This window comes from Oryctolagus cuniculus, chromosome X, assembly GCF_964237555.1.
Source record: "Oryctolagus cuniculus chromosome X, mOryCun1.1, whole genome shotgun sequence".
NCBI classification, from domain to species: domain Eukaryota; kingdom Metazoa; phylum Chordata; class Mammalia; order Lagomorpha; family Leporidae; genus Oryctolagus; species Oryctolagus cuniculus.
This window is the reverse complement of record NC_091453.1, coordinates 34,074,793-34,096,546: the sequence shown is the minus strand read 5'-3', so window position 1 is coordinate 34,096,546 and position 21,754 is coordinate 34,074,793. Positions and strand designations below refer to the sequence as shown.

Sequence of the window (21,754 nt, the reverse complement as noted above, 5' to 3'; positions counted from 1 at the left end):
AGGCTTTATCACTTTTCTGGCAGCCTCTTCCAAGGCTCTCAGTCCTTGTCTCACCCGGAAGCGCAGCCCTACCCCCACCAAGGACCACCCCCTGTCGTTCTAGATTGCAGACCTGCTCACTGGCCCCATGGCGCAGTCTAGCCAGGTTCTGCATACTTTCAGGGCTCCAAGAGCAGCCCACAGGCGACCAGCTCCTTGTGTGGGAACACCGCATTTGATAAGAATGACTCCAGTGGTGGGAGTTGGGGGAAGGGGGAAATCCTTCCTTAGCGACCGGACCATTTCTAAGGTCCGGATATCAGTTTGAGAGTGAAGGCCGCCCGTTGCCTGGAAGACTCCTGTCCTGGAGTACCGTTTGCGACAGTGTCCTGGATAGTCACAGGCTCAGATTCTTAGAAGCCGAACCTGGTGTTATCTCCGCGCTAATCTTGAGGCGGCGGCGGTGGCGGCGGCGGTGGCAAACCAACTTCCTTAGGAAGGAGGCTGCGCAGTTGTTTTTCAAGTGTGCACGCATACACGCACACACACCCCAACAATAACAACCACCACCCCATCACCCCCCCCCCCCAACGACCAAAACAAACGCAGTTGTTGCAAAGGGATTCCCAGAACCTGTTTTTGTGTGCCCCCCACCTCGCACCCCCTCATTTGCATTCAGGCCCCGCCTCCGCGGAGGGACCCGGCGTGTTTTTGCAAAAGAGGGCTCTTGGAACGTTGAGGGTGGTATGCAAATAAGGGCTGGCTCCGATTGGCTGGGGTACAGCAGGTGCCGCGTCCGGATTGATCAAAGCCAGGTGGGCGGGGCTGTCGCCCAGGGCGACTCTCCCGGGAGGCGCGTGCCCCGGCTCAGTAGCACTGGGGCTGGCGCGCGCGGCGAATCTTAACGCTGCGCCGTCTGCGGACGCTTCCGGGCCACCGGTTTCCCTGCCTTCCACCCTGGCGCCCCCCAGCCCTGGCTCCCCGGCTGCCCTGCCCCGGGCGTCCACGCCCTGCGGGCTCAGCGGATTCAGCGGGCTCAATCTGCGCAGCACCTCCTCCATGTTGACCAAGCCTCTGCAGGGGCTCCCCGCGCCCCCGGTGACCCCCACGCCGCCACCAGGTGAGCGCAGCCTCCCCTCTCGCGACCAGGTGGGGTGGGCTGGAATGGTGGTTGGTGGTCCCAGGGGGAGGGAATCGCGGACGGGCTCAGCATGCCGGCACCCTGACTTCCTCGCCTCCGCCTGCGTAGGAGGCAAGGATCGGGAAGCGTTCGAGGCCGAGTACCGACTTGGCCCCCTCCTGGGTAAGGGGGGATTTGGCACGGTCTTCGCGGGACATCGCGTCACAGATCGACTCCAGGTATTCACCATGAGGGTCTCGAGAGGGTGTCGGGTAGGTGTGGAGAGGGAGGGGGAGCTTGGGGCTTGGATGCTGTTTGACCGCGGTGGGAGCCTGCAATGTGTATAGTAGGATGATGAGGATCAGGATCCCGGGTTGCAAGGATGTGTGTGTATCCAGGTGGGTATGCTGCGTGGCGGGGGCGGGGGTGGTAAGGGTTTTCATGGCGGGGATTTTAGATGTCCAGGGAATTACACTGCGAAATGGGGGGTCATGAGGATATATGTATATGTTGGAAGGTGGGGACCTAGAGCTGAGATACTGTGATTTTGGAGGGAGGTGTCTGGTGTGAGGACCAAGACCCCGGTACAGAGTTGGGGTGACTTGGCTGTGGGTGGGAAAATTGAGGGCTTGGGAAGGCTGGACATTTAGAACTCAGGACCTAGACTGAGGGGTCCCGATGCCTGAGGAGGAAGAGCTCAGGGCTAAGGATGATGGCAGAGGTGAACTTGGTTCTGGAGACTTTGAGGCCAGGGGGAAAACCCTGACTTAGTGTGGGTCGTGTTAGTGTGGTTGGTGACTGGAAAGGTTAGGGGCCGATGGAGGGACACTGGAGGTGGGCACAAGGTATAGATTGGGAGGGACATGGGGCTCATCTGCTGGCTCTCATATCGTGGCCCTCTTCTCCAGGTGGCCATCAAAGTGATCCCTCGGAATCGTGTGTTGGGCTGGTCCTCCTTGGTGAGTATCTTTGATGTACTTCTGACCTATCCACTGATAAACTCACTCCATTGCTTTTTTCCTGGGGGGCAGAGGAGGTGTGTTGCTCCCTGGACCCTGTAACGGTGAAGAGAACACTTCTGTCAGCCCATGTTTACTCCCTTGGGGTGATGCACAGTTCTGAGTCACCCCACAGTTCTGAGTCACCCCGATTCCCCATAGAGCCCCGGATTCTCCCCTCCAACTCGCCTTTCTTATGCTCCTTCCGAACATTGCCTCGAGGGTTGCCCGCGAGGCATGCTGGTGGGGAAAGAAGGGCAGAGGTCACTGGTTGCCATGGAGATGGTGGCTGCTTCTCTCCTGCCTTTTGAGCGCTAACGGACATCTGGGCGGGTCTAGGCAAGTTGTAGATGCGGGAGCGCCCTCTGGCGGGCTTAACGGGAGACTGCGCTTGCGCAGCCCGTGGGACCCGGAGGCATAGGGGACGCCTGCGCGATAGCGGATTTTGCATCACCGTGAGAAAGCCTGTCTGCGGCTGTGCAAGTACGCGGCCTGGCCAGCAGAGGGCCCCACTACTAGGCAAAGATGCCTGGGGCTCGCAGTCACCATGTGCTTGTGTGCGGTTTCTAGAGTAGGTGGGTGGGTAGGCCAGTTAACGTTTTTTAACAGGGCTTTTTTTGTAAGATTTTTAAAAAAAATTTATTTGAGAGATACAGTTACAGAGAGAGGGGGAGACAGAGATCTCCATCTGCTGGTTCACTTCCCAAATGGCCTCAATGGCCAGGGCTGAGCTGATCTGAAGCCAGGAGCCAGGAGCTTCTGAGTCTCCCACATGGGTGCAGGGGCCCAAGCACTTGGGCCATCTTCCACTGCTTTCCCAGGCCATAGCAGAGAGCTGGATCAGAAGAGGAGCGCCCAGAACACAAACCGGCACCCATATGAGATACTGGCACTGCAGGTGGAGGCTTAGCCTACTATACACAGTGCCGACTCTACCAGTTAACATTTATACCTGTTCTTGAGTGGTTCTGGGTACTTAGTGACTAGCAAAATATCTCATGAGCACATTTATGGAGCTTGTTGACAGGTTCTTTGCAATTAATCACCTTGAGCTATCTTAACAATTATATATTGAGTAGCTTCTGTATGCTGGGCACAATTCTAGGCCCTTGGCAAAATATTACATAATGTTTATTGAGCGCTCATTTTGTGCTAAGTCCTTTTCTACTAAGTGCTTTCACATGTTTAGCAAATATTTATCAAACCCAAACCCTACCCTGTTAAAGGTTACTGTTCTAATGTTTGCGATATGTCAGCAAACAAAACTGACCATTATACGGCACTAGCTTCATGTCAGACCTTGTGCTATAAAGTGCTTTCATCTGTTTAGAAAGCATTTATTGAGTACCTACTGTATGCAAGGTGCTCTTCTAATCACTTTGGATGTGTCAGCAGACAGAACAGGGACCGTATTACATCATAGTGCTGCTGCTGCTGCTGCTGGACCCTTTTGTTGGGAACCACTTTTATTTATGCAACTATTCCCTGAGCTCGTCCTACCTGCCAGATGTGCGTAGGCTCTTTGCTTGATTGGCCCTTCAATGGCCATGGGGGTTTGTGCCCCAGTGATGAGGAAACAGCCCCAGGAAGGCAAATGGGTTGCTTAAGGCCATAGTTGGCTAGGATGGGAGCTTAGGCCGGAAGTTGGCCTCAGAGCTGTTGGCCTGACCTCTGCCTTCTCTTTTCTCTCTCTGCTCCCCACCCAACCTGCACCTGCAGTCCGACTCAGTCTCATGCCCCCTCGAAGTGGCACTGCTCTGGAAGGTGTGTGCAGGTGGTGGGCACCCTGGTGTCATCCGCCTGCTCGACTGGTTTGAGACACCTGAGGGCTTCATGCTGGTCCTCGAGCGGCCTCTGCCGGCCCAGGATCTCTTTGACTACATCACAGAGAAGGGCCCGCTGGGGGAAGGCCGAAGCCGCAGCTTCTTTGGCCAGGTGGTGGCAGCTGTCCAACACTGCCACGCCCGTGGAGTCGTCCACCGTGACATCAAGGACGAGAACATCCTGATAGACCTACGCCGGGGCTGCGCCAAGCTCATCGATTTTGGTTCGGGTGCCCTGCTTCATGATGAACCTTACACTGACTTTGATGGTGAGGCTGGGGGGGAGTTTGATGGTGAGGCTGGGGGTGTGTGTGTGTGCTTGTGATTTTATGACCTTGTGACCTCTTGTCTCTGTCCTGTAACCCTTAACCTATGTTACACCTATGGATTGTTCTTTATTTCTAATACTGGGGATTCTCAAGACTTGGTGTCCTTTGATAAAGTCCATGTTTCAACCGTGCCATAACCTTGTTTAGGGCTTATTCTGGGTTATGTGTGTGTGTGGGGGGGTCCTGTTGTTACTCTGAGAGTATATGTGTGTGTGTGTATGTCTATGTGTGTGTGTGTTTTCTGATAAAGAGATCCTACAGCTACTTATAAGTGGTTTTATTCTGGTGAGGAAACATTGCTGTTAATTCTGCTGCTGGGGTTCTGATGATGGGATTTTGTTCTATTTAAAGCACTACTATTCTAGTTGAGGGGACAGTACTTCCTGGGGAACATGGGGGTGGGAAAGGGGGATCGACAGAGAGCAGTCTGACCCCCCTCCCCCGCTTGTTTGCAGGGACAAGGGTGTACAGCCCGCCGGAGTGGATCTCCCGACACCAGTACCACGCGCTCCCGGCCACTGTCTGGTCCCTGGGCATCCTCCTTTATGACATGGTGTGTGGGGACATTCCCTTCGAGAGGGACCAGGAGATTTTGGAGGCTGAACTCCATTTCCCGGGTCATGTCTCCCCAGGTGAGGCCTCCCTCAGCCCAGCCCGGCAAGACTCCACCCTTCCCGGGGACCTAGGTGCGATCCCCCTACTGACTGCTAATCTCCCCCTGTACTTCCTGACCCACAGACTGCTGTGCCCTGATCCGCCGGTGCCTGGCCCCTAAACCCTCTTCCCGACCGTCACTGGAGGAGATCCTGCTGGACCCCTGGATGCAAACACCAGCTGAAGATGCACCCCTCAACCCCCCCAAAGGAGGTCCCTCCCCCTTGGCCTGGTCCCTGCTGCCCTAGTCCTGGCCAGGCCCCCCTAGTGACCATAATAGCCATCCCATGGCCATGCCACAGGGATAGACGGACATCTGTTGACCTGGTTTTACAGGTCACTAACAATCCAGTGTTACTAAAGTCGGGGGGACGGGGGGGGGGTCCCCGGGGTCAGAAGACAAGCCAGGTCTGCCCAGTCCCCATCCCAGTCCTGTGAAGGAGCCTCTCTCCCAGGACCCATGGCCCCTTGTTCTGAAGAGAGGGACTTCCTTGCTTCTTGTTTTGCTAGGGGTGTTGATTGGGTTGAAATTCACTCCATTCTGAGGCACAAGACTCTTCATTCTACTGAGTTGTTAGCCCCGTACGGGTACCTCCTGTGACCACCACACACACTTGGTTCAGATGCTCTTACGTGGGCAAAGGGTGCTTTCCTGTCAGTGCCCCAGCAGCTCTGAAGTTAGCAAAGGGACCCTTTCCCCAGCCTGGGGTCCTCTGTTGGGTCAAGCTGCTCACCTACCTCAGCCCAGGATTGCTGATTCTGGGGGAGGTAATGCCCAATTGTTATCCCAGGGTGCGTGCGTGCGCGCGCGCGCGCTCTCTCTCTGTTTTGTTTGGTTTTGGTTTTGGTTTTGGTGATGGGACCCTACTTTGTTATCCCAAGTGCTCTTATTCTGGTGAGAACAACCTACTCCCATGATCTGGGAAGGAAGGCAGATGGATACCACCAGACACCACCAGACACTAGGACGGCACAGTTGGTTTCTTGGGAGATGGGCTGGGGAAATGAGTCGTGCTGAGTGTTCTCTTTGGGGCACCCTCTCCACCTTTTGCCTCCTCCTGAGCCAGGATTATCCAGTTGCTAAAATGTAAATACTTATGTATTGGGCGGTGGGGAGTCGCAAGTGTGCCCTCTTCTCCCTTCTCCCCCTGCCTGGATTATTTAAAAAGCCATGTGTGGAAACTCACTATTTAATAAAAGTAATAGACTCCAAAGCACCTGGCCGTTTGTACATGCGAGACATCTGTGGGGCATTTATTGTCTGCTGAGACAAGGGGGGTGGGGGTGGGGATGGATTGGACTTTCCCTTTGGCCTTGGGAAGCCTCAGTCCTACAGTGCCATCCTAAAGAGCTTTTGCGGGTTCGTGTAAGCTGGGCCACAAAAAGGAGCAGTTCCTGACTCCACCTGCCTGCCCCCAACCCTTATGTAGCACTCAGTATATGCAGAAGGGCTGAGCCCACTGGAGTTAGGGTACACGCATTCTCAGTCCAAGACGGCCTGCTCCAAGAGACAGAACTACTTCGTCTCCAACGGGAGGAAAGGTACTTCTTCCCTGTTGGCGAAAAGCCCTTTCTGGGCTGGTGAGGGTGAGGCTCGGCGCTGATCAAGGAATGTTCTAGCTCTTCCTTGTTTGCCTACAACGTCCAGGGTGTAGTCACCTATATTTGCCCTTGTCTTTCCTCTTCTCTCTCCTGACTTTACCTGCCCTGCCCTATGGTATCTTTGAGATCTCAAGCTGCCCCTCTCCTGCTCGGCTTTCAAATGCCAGCCAACAACCAACCTGGGAACCTCTCACCCGGCCCCATCTCATTTCTCTTCCGTCCTCAATAGTGACTCAAAAGCTTGTCTTCCCGTCTTTGGTCTCAAAGTTCTCTTGCCTTCTCATTTCTATATCCGCAACTGCCCTGCTTCCATCTGCTACGTCACTTGCACGACCCTCCCTTGCCCCCCACGCGATGTCTCACCAGCACTCCTCACCGGCCCCCGCGCCCTGTGTCATCCCTGCCAGATGCCCGAAGGCTCCCAGGGGCGGGGCCTCACTGGGCGGGGAAAGAGGAACTTCCGTTCAACTAGGAAAGGACCTGGGTGTTTCTGACGCGAAGGGCGGGGCCCGCTGGGGCGGGTTCTGTTGAAGCGAGATGGGAGAGGCTGAGCCAATGGGAGCAGGAGGCAGGGTGGGCGGGTGTTGTGGGAAGAGGATCAATAAAGCAGACGAACTGGAAGACGAGGGCGGGTCCGGCCGCAGGATTGGGCCGATGAGGCCCCGTCTTCGTAAAGACGACCGGAGGCCAAACTGGCTGCGTGCTCGGCCTCCCGGCCCGACGGAATTTGAGAATCCCGGGGCCTTTGTCTTAGATTCAGCATTTAAGAGCGGACGAAGCAAGACAACGACCCTACCTGTCCGGCACTTCACCCCACATCCACTCCGCTGGCCCGGAAGCGGAAGTGCCAGACACGGAAGTGGCCTGCTGTTGCCGAGGGGACGGGCCGGGCAGATGCCAACATGGCAGCGGTTGGGGTTGGCGGTTCCACAGCGGCGGCCGGACCGGGGGCGGTCTCCGCGGGGGCGTTGGCAGCTGGGACAGCGAGTGCGGGTGAGACGGGCTGTGGCCGAGCAGTCGGCGGCGGGGCGGAGGTCAGGCTCGCCGGGGGCGCCTGAAGTGAAGCGGAGCATTCCCTGTGGATCGACGTGTGTGTGTGTGTGTGTGTGTGTGTGTGTGTAGGGGAGGGAGGACAGAGAAGACCATTGTGCGCGTGTTGGGGGCGGGGAAGAACCCATTCTCAGGGTGACTGGGGAGTCCAACCATCTCTGGAGAGTAGAGACCCTGAGAAGGGTGGAAGGTGTTTGCTTTGGGGGACGGCTAAGGCCACCGAGAGCATTGGGAGTGTGTGTGTGTAGTCTTTCCTTATGGAGGGGAGGGGACCGTTCTGAGGGTGTGAGAGTTCTTCCTTATAGAAGGGAGAGACTCTTTGAGCCTGGTGCCTCCTCCCTTATAAATTGTCAGGGTGGGGCTGGCTCCTTCCTTCTGTGACTTAGGACCCATTTTGAGGATGGGAATGCCCATCCTTGTACGGAGAGAAGACCATTCCGGGGAGGGGGGGTCCCTACGTGGTGGAAGTGGTTTAATGTATGTGGAGCTGGGAGGATCCACCCTGACTTGCTGGAGGAAGAAGCTCCTGAGGGTGCCAGGTTCTTCCTCATATCAGAGAGAGCTCACTGTGGGTGTGGGTAGAACAAGGGGCAATTTCTTGGCTGGGGAGGTGGGAGTGGAGGGGGGCCAGCGTAGGGAAGTATTTTCTTACATGGTAGCCAACCATTCATCAGAGGAGGTTCAGTCCTTGGGGAAGTCGAGGAATCATTCCTTGTGTGTGGGACTAGTTTGAGTTAGGAGGAATCAGTCATTCTGAGCGTGAGGAGGATATTGTGGGCAGTTAGGCTTTCCGTAGCACAGCCCCTGGTTAAGTAGGGGCATTTCATAAGAACTTTTGGGTTGCGCCTGCGTAAAATGCATGTTTCCATGGTTCACTTGGAAAGCATTATTAAGTCTGTTGAGGTCATCAGTGTAAGTCCCCGAACCCAGTGATAGGCACCCAGCAATGAGTACATGTGGAGAATGTGGTCGATGCGATTCTGACTGGGGGGAGGGATTGCTTCTCTCTCTGGGGAGGGACAGAGGGAACCAAGTGGAGTGTCCAGGGCCTGCCCTTGCCATTTCCTGGCAACTCAGCAAGGATTCCAGGTATAGGCTGGGACAGTGCAGACCCCACTTCTCCTTTTCTGGCTCTTCCAGTGGAAGCAGATAGAGGTGAGACCCTCATTGGGTCAGTGTGGGTAAGCCAAGGGAGGACGTGGCGCTGGCTAGGAGGGTGGTGATTGAGCAAGGAGACGGGGTTGGGGGTGGGGGGTGGGGGGTGTTGGGTGGCTGTGCCCAGGAAGCTTCTCACCTCATCCTTCCCCTTTTGCCCCTCCCACCCCCCACAGCTCACAGACGCCTCAAGTACATATCCCTAGCTGTGCTGGTGGTCCAGAACGCCTCCCTCATCCTCAGCATCCGCTATGCCCGCACGCTGCCTGGGGACCGCTTCTTTGCCACCACCGCTGTGGTCATGGCCGAAGTGCTCAAGGGCCTCACCTGCCTGCTGCTGCTCTTCGCCCAGAAGAGGGGTATGAGCTGGGGAGGGAGGCCGTGTGGAGGGTTTTCTGGGGGAGGATCTCCGCGTCTGTGAACCTGCTCCCTCGTCCCTGCAGCTGGGAGTGGCTGCAGCTGTACGCTCCGTACGGTGGTACACCCCTGACAGCCTGCGAGCTGGCCTCTGGGCACTTGTAGGAGCGAGTCTGTACCCGTAAGGCAACGGGCACCTGTTGTGTGGCCATGGATTTACCTCCTGTTCCATTGCAGAGAATTCCAAACATAGACCAAATCAGAAAGAAGAATAAAATAACAAGATAGCCCTGTCCCCAGCCCCCAGATGCACTAATGAGCATGGGCTCATGGCTAGTGTCCGAGCAGTGTTCAAATTGGTAGGGATTCTTAAATGTCATAAAAGTTTTAAGAAATTTGTACATGGCCAGTGTTCTGAAATCGGTTGTGTCTTTTTAGCTTAATTGCTGGGTTTCCCGACAACCCCCCCTTTTTTTTTAAACAATTTTGTGGTAAAAAGCTTATTGGATACTTCTTTTTTGAAAGATTTATTTATTTATTTGAAAGGCAGAGATACAGAGAGAGAAAGAGAGAGAGAGAGATCTTGTATCCGCTGGTTCGCTCCCCAAATGACCACATGGTCAGGGCTGGGCCAGGCTGAAGCCAGGAGCCAGGAACTTCATCCGGGTCTCACACGTGGGTGCAGGGGCCCAGGGACTTGGGCCATGTTCTGCTGCTTGCTCAGGCGCATTCAGGGGGCCCTGGATTGGATGTAGAGCAGCCAGGACTTGAACTGGAGCCCATATGGGATGCCGGCACTGCAGACAGAGGCTTAAGCTGCTACACCACAGCGCTGGCTTCTATGTTTCCTTTAGGTTAGGAGCTGGGTTCACCTACTAACTTGAACAGGAGGCCCTCTGACTTGGAAATGTTGCCCAGTTGTTTCTCTGTGAAGGCCTTGTACTAAAGCACAGAGGTGAATTGTGCGGCTCTGACCTGGGAGTAGTGCCGTGGAGGGCAAGGGCAGGGCTTTGTGAATGAGCACCAGTGGAAACTGCCGGGATAACCAGTGCAGTGGCTCTGGAGGTTTTCCCCTAGGAAAGCCCTCAGCTGAGACCTAAACTGCAGAAACCCGGGGTGAGCTTTGCAAAGGCCTTATTGCATAGACCGTGATTCTTAGTTGCTTACTGAAGTGGTCCCAACCAGACTCGAGCTTTGGGGTCCAGGCTGCATCCATCCATGCAGCAGAGACAAGTGCTTGGTGTGTGTAGGGCTGACAAGTGGGACTGAGTAGGAGGTGGCCCTGTCTCAAGGCTGCTCACGGGGCTGTAGGGAGCTAGGGTAAAAGACTAGTCTGAAACTTCCAGCCTTGGCATCTGCTTCTAGTGAATGACAATTATTTCATCGTACAACGCAGGCTTGCCTTGGATGGGGCTCTGTGCCAGGGAGTTTGGCTCTAGGGTGAGTGAAGCATGGTCTGTGATGAGCACACACAGTGTTATGGATGAGGTTTTTTTTTAATATTTATTTCAGAGGCAGAGGGATAAACACAGAGCTCCTATCTGCTGGGCTGGTTCGCTTCCTGGATGCCTGCAACAGCCTGGATTGTGCCAGGCTGAAACTGGGAGCCAGGGACTCAGTCCAGGTCTCCCACGTGGGTGGCAGGGACCCAACTACTTGTGCCATCACCTGCTGCATTAGCAGGAAGCTGGAGTCGGCAGTGGAACTGGGTATCAAACCCAGAACCTAGGCACTTCAGTGTGGGATGTGGGCATCTTACCCAGCCAGGCCAAGTGCCTGCCGTGGATGGTTCTTTTGTGGTCACTAAATGGATCATAGAAAGGCTCACTGTCGGGAAAACAGCACAAACGTCATCCCAGCGCCCAGGGAGCCTTCAGGGGACCCTCATCCTGGGTAGTCAGTGCTTTGCTACAAAGGGCTGTCCTCCCCCCACTTAGGTAATGTGAAACACCTGGTTCTCTTCCTCCACGAGGCTGTCCTGGTGCAGTACGTGGACACGCTCAAGCTTGCGGTGCCCTCCCTCATCTACACTTTGCAGAACAACCTCCAGTACGTTGCCATCTCCAATCTCCCAGCGGCCACTTTCCAGGTGAGCTCCAAGCCCAGCATGGCCCCACAGGAACTGGCTGGGTTGGGGTATATGGGATGGCTGTGACTGTGTCACCTTTGGAATGTCCTTGGAATTCCCTCAACCTGGGATTCCTCCTCTGTGAGGCTTGGCAGTGGAAACCACATTGCCTGCTCACTGGAGTGTCAGGACTATTGAAAGAAAGAGCAGCTGGGAAGAGATCGCAGTTGGTGGTGGATAAGCTGTAGGCTCTTCATAGGCAGCCTTGCGAGATGGTTACAGAGCCCAGATTCTAACCAGCTCTGCTGCTTTAACAGCTGCCTGACTTTTGGGCAAGTCACCTAACCTCTGTGCCTTAGTTTGCTCATTTTTAAATTGGGGGTTACAGTGGTGCCCACTTGACATGGCGGTTATGAAGATTAAATGAACTCATATATGAACGGACCCACACGGGCACACGCCGTAAATATTGGCTGACATTACTGCTGTGGTAGATTGAATTGCATCAAGACCTCCTCCCATCACAAAGCCTGCCGTTTGTCCATCACCTCCTGTGAGCCCTTAGTTTATATTCATCGGTTGCGTGTTGCAGATGGTGTCCCCAGAGCTGAGTCAGGTCAAGTGGTTTGTCCCTGGTCACGTAGCCAGGAGATGGGACTGGGATGTGGGCTTGGGCACAGTGTGGCACTTTCTGGCCCAGCCACTCTTCTGTGCACTTTCTGGAAGGGACCTCTGAGCTGTTTAGCCACAGCCCAGCCAATGGCTGGCTCTTTGTGCTGTTTTTACTATCATCTACCCCACCGCGTCCCTCCATTGTGCTCAGGGGACCCACAGTGGGTGCTGCCCAGCCCCTCCCCACCACATACACTTGTTGGGGGTCAGGGCCAGCCCTCAGTGTCTGTCTTCCACATGCCACTGCAGGTGACGTACCAGCTGAAGATCCTGACCACGGCACTGTTCTCAGTGCTCATGCTGAACCGCAGCCTCTCCCGGCTGCAGTGGGCCTCCCTGCTGCTCCTCTTCACTGGGGTCGCCATTGTCCAGGCACAGCAAGCTGGTGGGGGCGGCCCACGGCCACTGGATCAGAACCCCGGGGCAGGCCTTGCAGCTGTTGTGGCTTCCTGTCTCTCCTCGGGCTTTGCAGGCGTCTACTTTGAGAAGATCCTCAAAGGCAGCTCAGGTTCCGTGTGGCTGCGCAACCTGCAGCTGGGCCTCTTCGGCACAGCCCTGGGCCTGGTGGGGCTCTGGTGGGCTGAGGGCACCGCTGTGGCACACCGCGGCTTCTTCTTTGGGTATACACCTGCCGTCTGGGGTGTGGTGCTCAACCAGGCCTTCGGTGGGCTCCTGGTGGCTGTCGTTGTCAAGTATGCTGACAACATCCTCAAGGGCTTTGCCACCTCCCTGTCCATTGTGCTGTCCACTGTTGCCTCCATTCGCCTCTTTGGCTTCCAACTGGACCCATTATTTGCCCTTGGCGCTGGGCTCGTCATCGGTGCCGTCTACCTCTACAGCCTTCCCCGAGGTGCAGCCAAAGCCATAGCTTCTGCCTCCTCTGCCTCTGCCTCCGGGCCCTGCACTCAGCAGCAGCCTCCGGGGCAGCCACCGCCGCCGCAGCTGTCTTCCCACCGTGGAGACCTCGTCACGGAGCCCTTTCTACCGAAGTCAGTGCTGGTGAAGTGAGGGCTGGAGGCGGCGGGGGGCAGAGAGGGAGGGGGGCTGGGGTGGAGGGTGATGGGCATCTGCAGGACCCAAGTCACCTCCAGGGCCTGGCTCCTCTCGGGTTGGAACACCTTGGTCTTTTCTCCCAGGTTGTTGTGGCTTCCAGAGGGGTTGTGGGAGGGCCAGGTATCTCGTGAACCCTTCCTCCCCTGGGCGGAGGGGGGGCCATGTTTAGAGCTGCCTTCTCTGCCCCAGTCTGGCCTTTTTGAAGGACAGGGTTGGGAATGTTGTCATTCAAGGCCTTTTTTTCTGTTACCCTCTGCTGGAGGTGTCCTGTGGCCCGTGCCTGGGAGACACCCTCCCAGCAGTCCCTCCACATTTGTAAGGACAAACTGGACAAAACCTGTGCAGCTCTTCGGCGATGACTAATGCCTATCCTGTGGGGTTCAGTTTCTCATTGTTCGAGGCCTTCTCCCCCCCCCCCCCCAAGCCCTGCCGGATCATATTAGGAGCTCTGGCTTTTGTGCGGTCTTCCCTGCAGCTGAACGCCTTTTTCGAGTATCCAGGACACGAGAAAAAGGCGAAAGCTGAGACTTTGACATCAGGGCGTCTGGGGGAGGCCACACAGCAGCAGGGCCACCTTTGTTTTTGTTTTGTTTTGTTAGCAGGTTTGGGGTTTGTGGTGTAATGAGGTCAACAACGATCCAGGTAGTGGGGAAAAGTGGGGAGGGGCAGTCCTGGAAGTGACTCACTCACTGAATGAAAGACACTGGCAGCTGCTGGATGCAGGGTTATTTGCGGAAGTCACCCAGAGAGGGCAAATAAAGCTGCCAAGGCACACTCTGGGTACCCCATTGGCTGCAGGAGATACCTTTGCTCTGTGGGGGAAGGGGTCTTAGAACCGTAAGACCCATGGAACCCGCCTCCTGCACTCCCCAAAGCTTATTAACCCCTTAACCATGTCCTGGGGGGCAGGGGTATCAGTGCGCGCATGGGAGATGCCCGGGTTGGCTCTGCTATTTGTAAATATGGCCATTGAATCTTTATTTTTGATTAATTTGTTTTGATTTTTTTTGTTTGTTTTCTAAGGAACTGTAATGAAAAAAAAAAATGTCAGGATACCCAATGCCAAATAAAGATGTTGTATTTATTTAGTCCATGTGTAGCTTTCTGACCCAGGGGGCCCGCTTTCTTCGCCTAGGCACCATTACTAACCCCAGGACTACCAGCCTCACTCCTGCCACCCTCGCTTGCTCAGAAGACCCTCCTGCCAGCCCACCCCAGCTTTTTCTGTTTCTCTTTCCTCCCCATTCCCACCACAGGTTGCTCACCAAGGTGAAGGGTTCGTAGCCACCGGGATCGAAGACGTTGCTTGGCCTGGCCTCGTTCTCCCTTCTTGCCCTGGCCCAGCTGGGACCAGACTGATCAGTATTAGGGGCAGGGTGAGGCAGACACAGAACTCCCTGTCCCACCACCCCCTCCCGCACGCAGGGCTTACCTGAAGAAGCTCTCTCTGTTGATGACCCACCTCAGCCCCCGCCCCCACTCCGCCCCCAGCAGTATTTCTTAGGTGACTTTTTGCAAATAAAATGTGTTTTGCATCCTGTGGGCATGGGTCAGGAAACCTCAAAAGAACAAGGTAAGGAAGCACGGAAACTTCATGCAGGTGCTCAGAAGAGCTTTAATTAAAGCCCTGTCCAGGGCTCAGGAAGGCAGAGGATCAGTCCTGCTGCTTGGTTCGGGAAGCCTCAGCGTTGGCCCGGAGCACGGCCCCAGGGGATGGGTACGGGCGCTGCTGGAAGAGGGGCCCGGCCGCCGTCGTGTCTGCTCCTGTCTTGGCCTCATTTCGCTTGGGGAGTCCTGTTGACCACGTGCCCCTGGAGGTGACAGAAAGTAGGATTGGAATGGGGGACAAGGGCAGGGGTCCAGTCAGAGCTGGGAGGGAAAAGAAGGGCTCAGGGAGAGGTCGTTAATTACCGGGGTGCGTCTGAGTAGGAGCTGGGGTCCATGGGGTCTAATTCTTCATCCTTTCGGCTTGCTACTGTAGAAGCAAGCAGCAGTGCCAGGTCTTTGATGGGGCACAGGAGCCCCTGATCCTCAGGAACCCCTATCCCAGGAGCCTGCGGCTGCCATGGCCTACAGCACCCTTCCCTGGGATCCCAGGCTCAGGCACACACCCAGGCGATGGCTATGCTCCATGGTGCATCGCTTGCTAAACCCGTCTCAGTCTGCCCAGCTTACCCTTCTTGCTCTTGGGGTAGGGAGCCAGTTCCTCCCGGCGGTGGTGGCGCCGTTCTTTGCCCTCGTCTCGGTCTGCCTTGTCATAGCCACGGTCCCTGTCCCGGTCCCGGTCCCGATCCCGATCCCGATCTCTATCTCTGTCTACCTTGTCATAGCCACGCTCACGATCTCTGTCAGACTTATCGTGGCTGCGGTCTGACTTATCGTGGCTGCGGTCTGACTTTTCATGGCCCCGGTCCGACTTGTCGTGGGCCCGGTCCAGCTTCTCCTCAGCTTCTGGGGACACGAAAGTCTTTTTTTCTTAAAAAGAAGAAAAAGGTTTATGTACCTATTTGAAAAGCAGAACTTTAGAGAGGGAGGGAGAGGGGGAAGAGAGAGAAACAAAGAGTATTTCCATCTGCTGCTTCACCCCCCAAATTGCTGCAATGGCTGGGGCTGGGCCAGGCCAAAGCTAGGAGTTAGGAACTGTGTCCTTTTCTACTACGTGGATGTCAAGGGCCCAGGCACTTGAGCCATCTGCTGCTGCCTTCCCAGGTGCATTAGTAGGGAGCTGGATCAGAAATGGAGCCATTGGGACCTGAACGGGCACTCATATGAGATACTGGCATCGCAAGTAGCCGCTTATCCTGCTGCACCACAACACTAGTCCTCATGGAACATGGAAGTCTTTTTTATTTTTTTATTTTTTTGACAGGTAGAGTTATAGACAGTGAGAGAGAGACAGAGAGAAAGGTCTTCCTTCCATTGGTTCACCCCCCCAATGGCCGCTAAGGCCGGCGCTGTGCCAATCCGAAGCCAGGAGCCAGGTACTTCCTCCCGGTCTCCCACATGGGTGTAGGGGCCCAAGCACTTGGGCCATCCTCCACTGCCCTCCTCGGCCACAGCAAAGAGCTGGACTGGAAGAGGAGCAACTGGGACAGAATCTGGCGCCCCAATTGGGACTAGAACTCGGTGTGCTGGCACCACAGGCAGAGGATTAGCCTAGTGAGCTGCGACGCCAGTCAGAACATGGAAGTCTTAAAGTGACCACTTCTTGCCACCCCAGGAGCCAGGATCCTCAGCCTTTGACAACGTCACCAGCCCCTCCTTAACGGGTTCTATCATTTACTCAGCGCCTTGTAAGAACCGCTAGGAGCAGCGGAGGCCCCGTTGGCTCTGCCAGCTCACCTGTATTACTGCTCCTGAGCTTCTTGGCAGATTTGGTAACGATGGAGTTGGGGTCATGTGGGGACAGCCAGGACACGAGGTCTGTGTCCACGTTCCAGTAGTAAGGAAGACCACTGGGGGAAGAGGGGTGCAGTGAGAGGGAAGGAGCGTCAGCCCAGATGTCCTGTCTTTGTACCCTCAACTCCACCCTGGCCTCTGCCTATACCTGTCCCATGTCAGGACCCCACAGGAAGTACCTCCAGGTCTCTTCCCGTGCCCTGATATATCCCACACAAAGGGCAAAGTCAGAAGTCAGCCCTGCCCCAAGGTTCCCAGGCTCACCAGGATGGGTCAAACACCTTGTACCAGCTTGGTGGCAGCCCCTCTAACCGGGTGGCCTCATAGTCCACAGGGTCATCATCATAGTCCTCAGCAATGATCTCTTCCTCTGGTTCTGGCAGAACAAGGGAGAAGAGCAGAGCAGTTAAGACCAGGGAAGTTCTTTCCATATAGTCAGGGTCTGGAGAGAGACGCATTCACATTCCCACGAACCTCACGTGGAAGACACGTGTGCGTCAGCAGACATGTGAAGTATCGCATTCCAAACCCAAGTCTCTGTATTAGGGAACTGACCGAGACGTTTATTTATCTAGCCTATTTCTGGGTTCAGATGATGAGTTATACTGTTACCCAAGCCCATCTGGCTTCAGAGTTAACAGGGGTTCATCAAAACGTTATCCATATCTACTCGGTTCCCAAGTTCAGACAGTGTGTGACAATGAGTTCTTCAAAACGATTTTGACAAAATGAGTTAACAGCAAGGGGTTTATCTGAAAATATATATCCAATCTAGTCATATCCCAAGCTGGGGGATCACAGGGCTTCTGAATCTCATACACTGAGTAGCAGGAATTTGGATAGCAAGGAATTTATCCAAACAGTCATCCATTCAGTTCCAGGACTGGCATTGCGGTACACTGGGTTAAGCTGCAGCTTGTGACCCAAAACCCATATCAGAGTGGTAGTTCAAGTCCCAGCTACTCTGCTGCTGATCCAGCTCCCTGCTAATACGCCTGGGAAGGCAGAAAAAGATGGGCCAAGTGCTTAGGTCCCTGCACCAATGTGGGAGACCAGGATGGAGTTCCAGGCTCCTGGCTTTGCCTGGCCCACCCTGGCCATTGTGGCCACTGGAGAGTGAACCAGCAGATCAAAGTGTTTCTCTCTCTCTCTCTCTCTCTGTCACTGCCTTTTGAATAAATAAATCTTTTAAAAATTAAAAAATTCTTGAGACCTGAAAATCTAGCGTGCAGCAGATTTCAGTAATATCAATACAATAAAAAAGGTATCTACTAGGGTGAGCTTGTGGCAGTGCTTGGTCAGTGCCTGACCTTCAATACACTTATAACAGATTTCAGGTTGTGCATATAATTAACATTGAAAGGCATATGCCAACAACAGCATAGTGCTTGTTGCACAGTAGGCCCAAAATGGATGGCAGCTATCGTCATCAGTATTGTTAATACGTATACCATGAGCACAGGGCTTAAAAGAACCATCAATAGGGCCGGTGCTGTGGCATAGTGGGTAAAGCCGCCGTCTACACTGCTGACATCCCATATAGGCACCAGTTTGAGTCCCGGCTGCTCTTCTTCTGATCCAGCTCTCTGCTATGGCCTGGGAAAGCAGAAGATGGCCCAAGCCCTTGGGCCCCTGCACCCATGTGGGAGACCCAGAAGAAGCTCCTGGCTCCTGGCTTCGGACTGGCCCAGCTCTGGCCATTGTGGCCATTTGGGGAGTGAACTAGCAGATGGAAGACTCTCTCTCTCTCTCTGTTTCTGCCTTTCTCTAACTCTGCTTTTCAAATAAATAAATCTTTAAATAACTATCAATGGGGCCGGCACTGTGCTGTAGCAGGTAAAGCCTCCGCCTACAATGCCGGCATCCCATATGAGCCAACGGTTCAACTCCTGGCTGCTCCACTTCCAATCCAGCTCTGTGCTATGGGCTGGGAAAGCAGTAGAAGATGGCCCAAGTCCTTGGGCTCCTGCACCCATGTGGGAGTGAACCAGCAGATGAAAGACCTCTCTCTCTGCCTTTCTGTAACTCTGCCTTTCAAATAAATAATCTAAAAAAAAAAAAAAACTATCAATGGGGGCTGGTGCTGTGGCAATAAGCCGCTGCCTGCAGTGCCAGCATTCAACAAGGGTGCCAGTTTGAGTCCTGGCTGTTCCACTTCTGATCCAGCTACCTGCTAATGCACCTGGAAAAGCAGTGAAAGATGGTCCAAATCCTTGGGCCTCTACCACCCAGGTGGGAGACCCGGAAGAAGCTCCTGGCTCCTGGCATCAGCATGGCCCAACCCTGGCCATTGTAGCCATTTGGGGAGTGAACCAGCAGATAGAAGATCTGTCTCTGTCTAACTGCCTTTCATATAAATAAATCTTAAAAAAAAATAGTACCAACGGTCATTACCAGTATGATTAACCACAAGGTCTAAGCCAGCCACACTAGGGTATTTTTTTAATTACTACTAATTTTTTTTTTATTTATTTGAGAGGCAGAGAAATAGGGAGAGGGAGACAGCCATCCACTGGTTCACTCCCCAAATGCCTACAAAAGGCCAAAGCCCAGAACTCAATCTGTGTCTCCCATGAGGGTATCAGGGACCCAAGTACTTAAGCCATCACCTGCTGCCTCCCGGGGTGCATGTCTGCAAGAAGCTGGACTAGGAGCAGACCTGGGGCTCATCAGACCCAGACACTCTGATATGAATGTGAGCATCCTGAGCAGCATTTCAAGTGCTAGGCCAAAAGCCTGCCTTCTAGCACACTAGGTTTGTAATAGACATCGGTCATCAATAAGGTGACAATAGATGTAGTTTCTAGTGCCTAGCACACTATAGCCCAAAATAGATGCCAGCTTTTCTATTAGTGATAGTAGGTGGAATTAGCAGCCAGCAATATAATAAGCCTATATAAGAAATCCTGTCATTTTATATAAAAAGTTCATGAAAAATACATATTATGGAAAAACTATGCACAGATTTAATTTCTTTTGCACCAAGTTAAACTTACTTTTTAAAATATTTACTTATCTACTTGAGAGAGAGAATGAGCATGAGAGCACTCCTACCCTCTGGTTCACTCCCCAAGTGCCCAGCAGTGAGGCTGATCCTGGGAGCCAGGAAGTCAAACCAGGTCTTCCATGTGGGTGGCAGGAAACCCATTACTTGAGCCATCACCCTGCCTCCTGGGGGTCTGCATTAACAGGAAGCTCAAGGCAGGAGCCAGAGCTGGAAACTGAACCTAGGCACCTGCTAGGTACCCTGACAACTGGCTTAACCACTAAGCCAAACAGCTGTCCCTAAACTCACCTTTTCATTTTTCCACAAACTTTTGGAAACACCCTCAGTGCTAACCATCATGTGCATTTCAGGCATTTTGGGTGGTCTAAAATACATGTTAACTCTGTTTCCAACACAGCACTTCTAAAATACATTCTATCAGTATGGTAAACAAAAGCAACATCCTGGGGCCTGATATTGTGACAAAGTAGGTTAATCATCTGCCTGCAACTTTGTTAAGCATCCACCTGCAGCAACGGCATCCCATATGGGTGCCAGTTCGAGTCCTTGTTGTTCCACTTTTCATCTAGCTCTCTGCTGTGGGCTGGGAAAGCAGAAGATGGCCCAAGTCCTTGGGCCCCTGCACTCGTACAGGAGACCAGGAAGAAGCTCCTGGTTCTTGGCTTTGGATGGGCACGGCTCCAGCCATTGCAGCCATTTGGGGAGTGAACCAGAGGATTGAAGAGTTTTCTCTCTCTCTCTGCCTTTCTGTAACTCTACCTTTCAAATAAATAAATCTTTTCTTTAAAATATTTTTAAAAGATTTTTATTTGAGGCCGGCGCCGCGGCTCAATAGGCTAATCCTCCACCTAGCGGCGCCGGCACACCGGGTTCTAGTCCCGGTCGGGGCGCCGGATTCTGTCCCGGTTGCCCCTCTTCCAGGCCAGCTCTCTGCTGTGGCCCAGGAAGGCAGTGGAGGATGGCCCAAGTCCTTGGGCCCTGCACCCCATGGGAGACCAGGAGGAGCGCCTGGCTCCTGCCATCGGATCGGAGCGGTGCGCAGGCCGCAGCGTGCCGGCCATGGCGGCCATTGGAGGGTGAACCAACGGCAAAGGAAGACCTTTCTCTCTGTCTCTCTCTCACTGTCCACTCTGCCTGTCAAAAAAAAAAAAAAAAGATTTTTATTTGAGTCAGAGTTACAGAGAGGCAGAGGCAGAGAGAGAGATACACAGAGGCAGAAAGAGAGAGAGAGAGAGACAGAGGTCTTCCATCTGCTGGTTCACTCCCCAGATGGCCACAATGGCCAGAGCTGCGCTGATCCAAAACCAGGAGCCAGGAGCTTCTTTCCAGTCTCCCACACGGGTGCAGGGGCCCAAGGACTTGGGCCATCTTCCACTATTTTCCCAGGCCTCAGCAGAGAGCTGGATTGGAAATGGAACAGGCTGCACTTGAACCAGCCCATTTGGGAAGCCGGCACTGCAGATGGCAGCTTTACCCGCTACACCACAGCACCAGCCCCAAATGAGTAAGTCGAAAAAAACAACAACATCCTGGACTTGACACATAGCCTATTAAATACTATGCATTTACCTCCATGTGATTCGTGGAGGCCCGAAATTTGCATCAGTGTTGTGTATTGTTAAGAATGAAATATGCATCTTTTCAACCTCCCCCTCCCCCCACAAACACACACATTGCATGGTTTGCAAAAGGAATGGACATCAGGAATCCTTGCCATGCCACGGCTTAGAGCACAGAAGGTCCACGCTGAGTGTTTAGTGTCCATATCAATGAAAAAAGGGCCTATCAGGCTTGATACATGATACGCCCATCTGCTCTTAGCTCTCTTACCAGGCTCCAGATGTTTGAGGATGCCTCTCTTAGCCAAGCGAGTCTGCAGCGCGACGGGCAGCGGCATAGCGGGTGACAGATCTGGGGACAGACAGACTGATGAGGATTCAAATCTGGATCCCATAACCCAGAGCTCATCCCTCCCGTAGCATGTACTCATCGGACTCTCACCTTCCCAAATACACCAGGAGCTAGCTGGGCGGACTCAACCTATGCGCTAAAACACGAGAGACAAGAGGCTTGCAAATGTCACAAAACTCCTTCCAGCCGCTCACTTACTAGGCCCGGAGCTCCAGGATCCACTTCCTCTCCCGGGCTCCACCCACCGCCAAAGGCGCCAAGCGCAGCTTCAGAAACTGGCTCACCCAACCTCCCTCAAAGACTGCTGGGTGGGAAAAACCAAAGCCCTGGGGTGGGGGAGCGGAATGCAGCCCTTCCTCCAGCTCTGCAAAACCATGCCCCCCTCCCCCTCCCCGCGTTACCAGTACAGTCGGGCAGGTAGAAAGAACAGCCTCCTTCCTCTCGCCACTGCTCTGATCACCAGGACCACACCACTCGTTTCCCCCAAAGCACACAACGGCGTACTCAATACCCGAGCCAAGACGTAACTGGAAGACGCTGGGACTGCAGTGGAAAGATGACGTTATCCTGGGTGTCC

At 54.1% G+C, this 21,754-nt stretch overlaps 3 protein-coding genes across 5 annotated transcripts; 2 read left to right on the top strand and 1 right to left on the bottom strand.

The window, feature by feature from the left end:
• The first annotated feature begins 750 nt into the window (after positions 1-750).
• PIM2 (Pim-2 proto-oncogene, serine/threonine kinase) lies at positions 751-6,117 on the top strand. The gene is made up of 6 exons (XM_008272598.4): positions 751-1,099; positions 1,229-1,338; positions 2,008-2,058; positions 3,817-4,189; positions 4,705-4,881; positions 4,988-6,117. Exons 1-6 carry the CDS (start codon positions 1,039-1,041, stop codon positions 5,149-5,151), a joined length of 936 nt encoding a protein of 311 aa, XP_008270820.1. The 5' UTR covers positions 751-1,038; the 3' UTR covers positions 5,152-6,117.
• Positions 6,118-7,113: 996 nt separating this feature from the next.
• Positions 7,114-14,400, top strand: SLC35A2 (solute carrier family 35 member A2). The gene is made up of 5 exons (XM_002719903.5): positions 7,114-7,498; positions 8,887-9,069; positions 11,005-11,156; positions 12,057-12,796; positions 14,117-14,400. The coding sequence occupies exons 1-5, from the start codon at positions 7,408-7,410 to the stop codon at positions 14,142-14,144; spliced, it is 1,194 nt and encodes a 397-aa protein (XP_002719949.1). The 5' UTR covers positions 7,114-7,407; the 3' UTR covers positions 14,145-14,400.
• A 51-nt stretch (positions 14,401-14,451) lies between these two features.
• Positions 14,452-21,746, bottom strand: PQBP1 (polyglutamine binding protein 1). Of its 3 annotated transcripts, XM_008272594.4 has the most exons (8): positions 21,579-21,746; positions 21,268-21,313; positions 21,097-21,177; positions 16,524-16,635; positions 16,203-16,315; positions 15,036-15,335; positions 14,772-14,835; positions 14,452-14,671 (listed from the first exon to the last, which is right to left on the bottom strand). In XM_008272594.4, exons 3-8 carry the CDS (start codon positions 21,161-21,163, stop codon positions 14,515-14,517), a joined length of 813 nt encoding a protein of 270 aa, XP_008270816.1. In that variant the 5' UTR covers positions 21,164-21,177; positions 21,268-21,313; positions 21,579-21,746; the 3' UTR covers positions 14,452-14,514. The 3 variants fall into 3 exon arrangements, with proteins under 3 accessions (XP_008270816.1, XP_008270817.1, XP_008270818.1); XM_008272595.4 differs by lacking the exon at positions 21,268-21,313; XM_008272596.4 differs by lacking the exons at positions 21,268-21,313; positions 21,579-21,746 and adding an exon at positions 21,376-21,468.
• Between the last annotated feature and the right edge of the window lie 8 nt (positions 21,747-21,754).

Coding starts and splice junctions, on each gene's coding strand:
- PIM2 (XM_008272598.4), top strand. CDS start 1,039: ATGTTGACCAAGCCTCTGCAGGGGCTCCCCGCGCCCCCGGTGACCCCC. Junction 2,059..3,816: donor TGTTGGGCTGGTCCTCCTTG/GTGAGTATCTTT, acceptor CTGCACCTGCAG/TCCGACTCAGTCTCATGCCC. Junction 4,190..4,704: donor ACCTTACACTGACTTTGATG/GTGAGGCTGGGG, acceptor GCTTGTTTGCAG/GGACAAGGGTGTACAGCCCG.
- PQBP1 (XM_008272594.4), bottom strand. CDS start 21,163: ATGCCGCTGCCCGTCGCGCTGCAGACTCGCTTGGCTAAGAGAGGCATC. Junction 16,636..21,096: donor CCTCAAACATCTGGAGCCTG/GTAAGAGAGCTA, acceptor TTGTTCTGCCAG/AACCAGAGGAAGAGATCATT. Junction 14,672..14,771: donor TCCTACTCAGACGCACCCCG/GTAATTAACGAC, acceptor TGTCACCTCCAG/GGGCACGTGGTCAACAGGAC.
- SLC35A2 (XM_002719903.5), top strand. CDS start 7,408: ATGGCAGCGGTTGGGGTTGGCGGTTCCACAGCGGCGGCCGGACCGGGG. Junction 7,499..8,886: donor AGCTGGGACAGCGAGTGCGG/GTGAGACGGGCT, acceptor CACCCCCCACAG/CTCACAGACGCCTCAAGTAC. Junction 9,070..11,004: donor GCTCTTCGCCCAGAAGAGGG/GTATGAGCTGGG, acceptor CCCCCCACTTAG/GTAATGTGAAACACCTGGTT.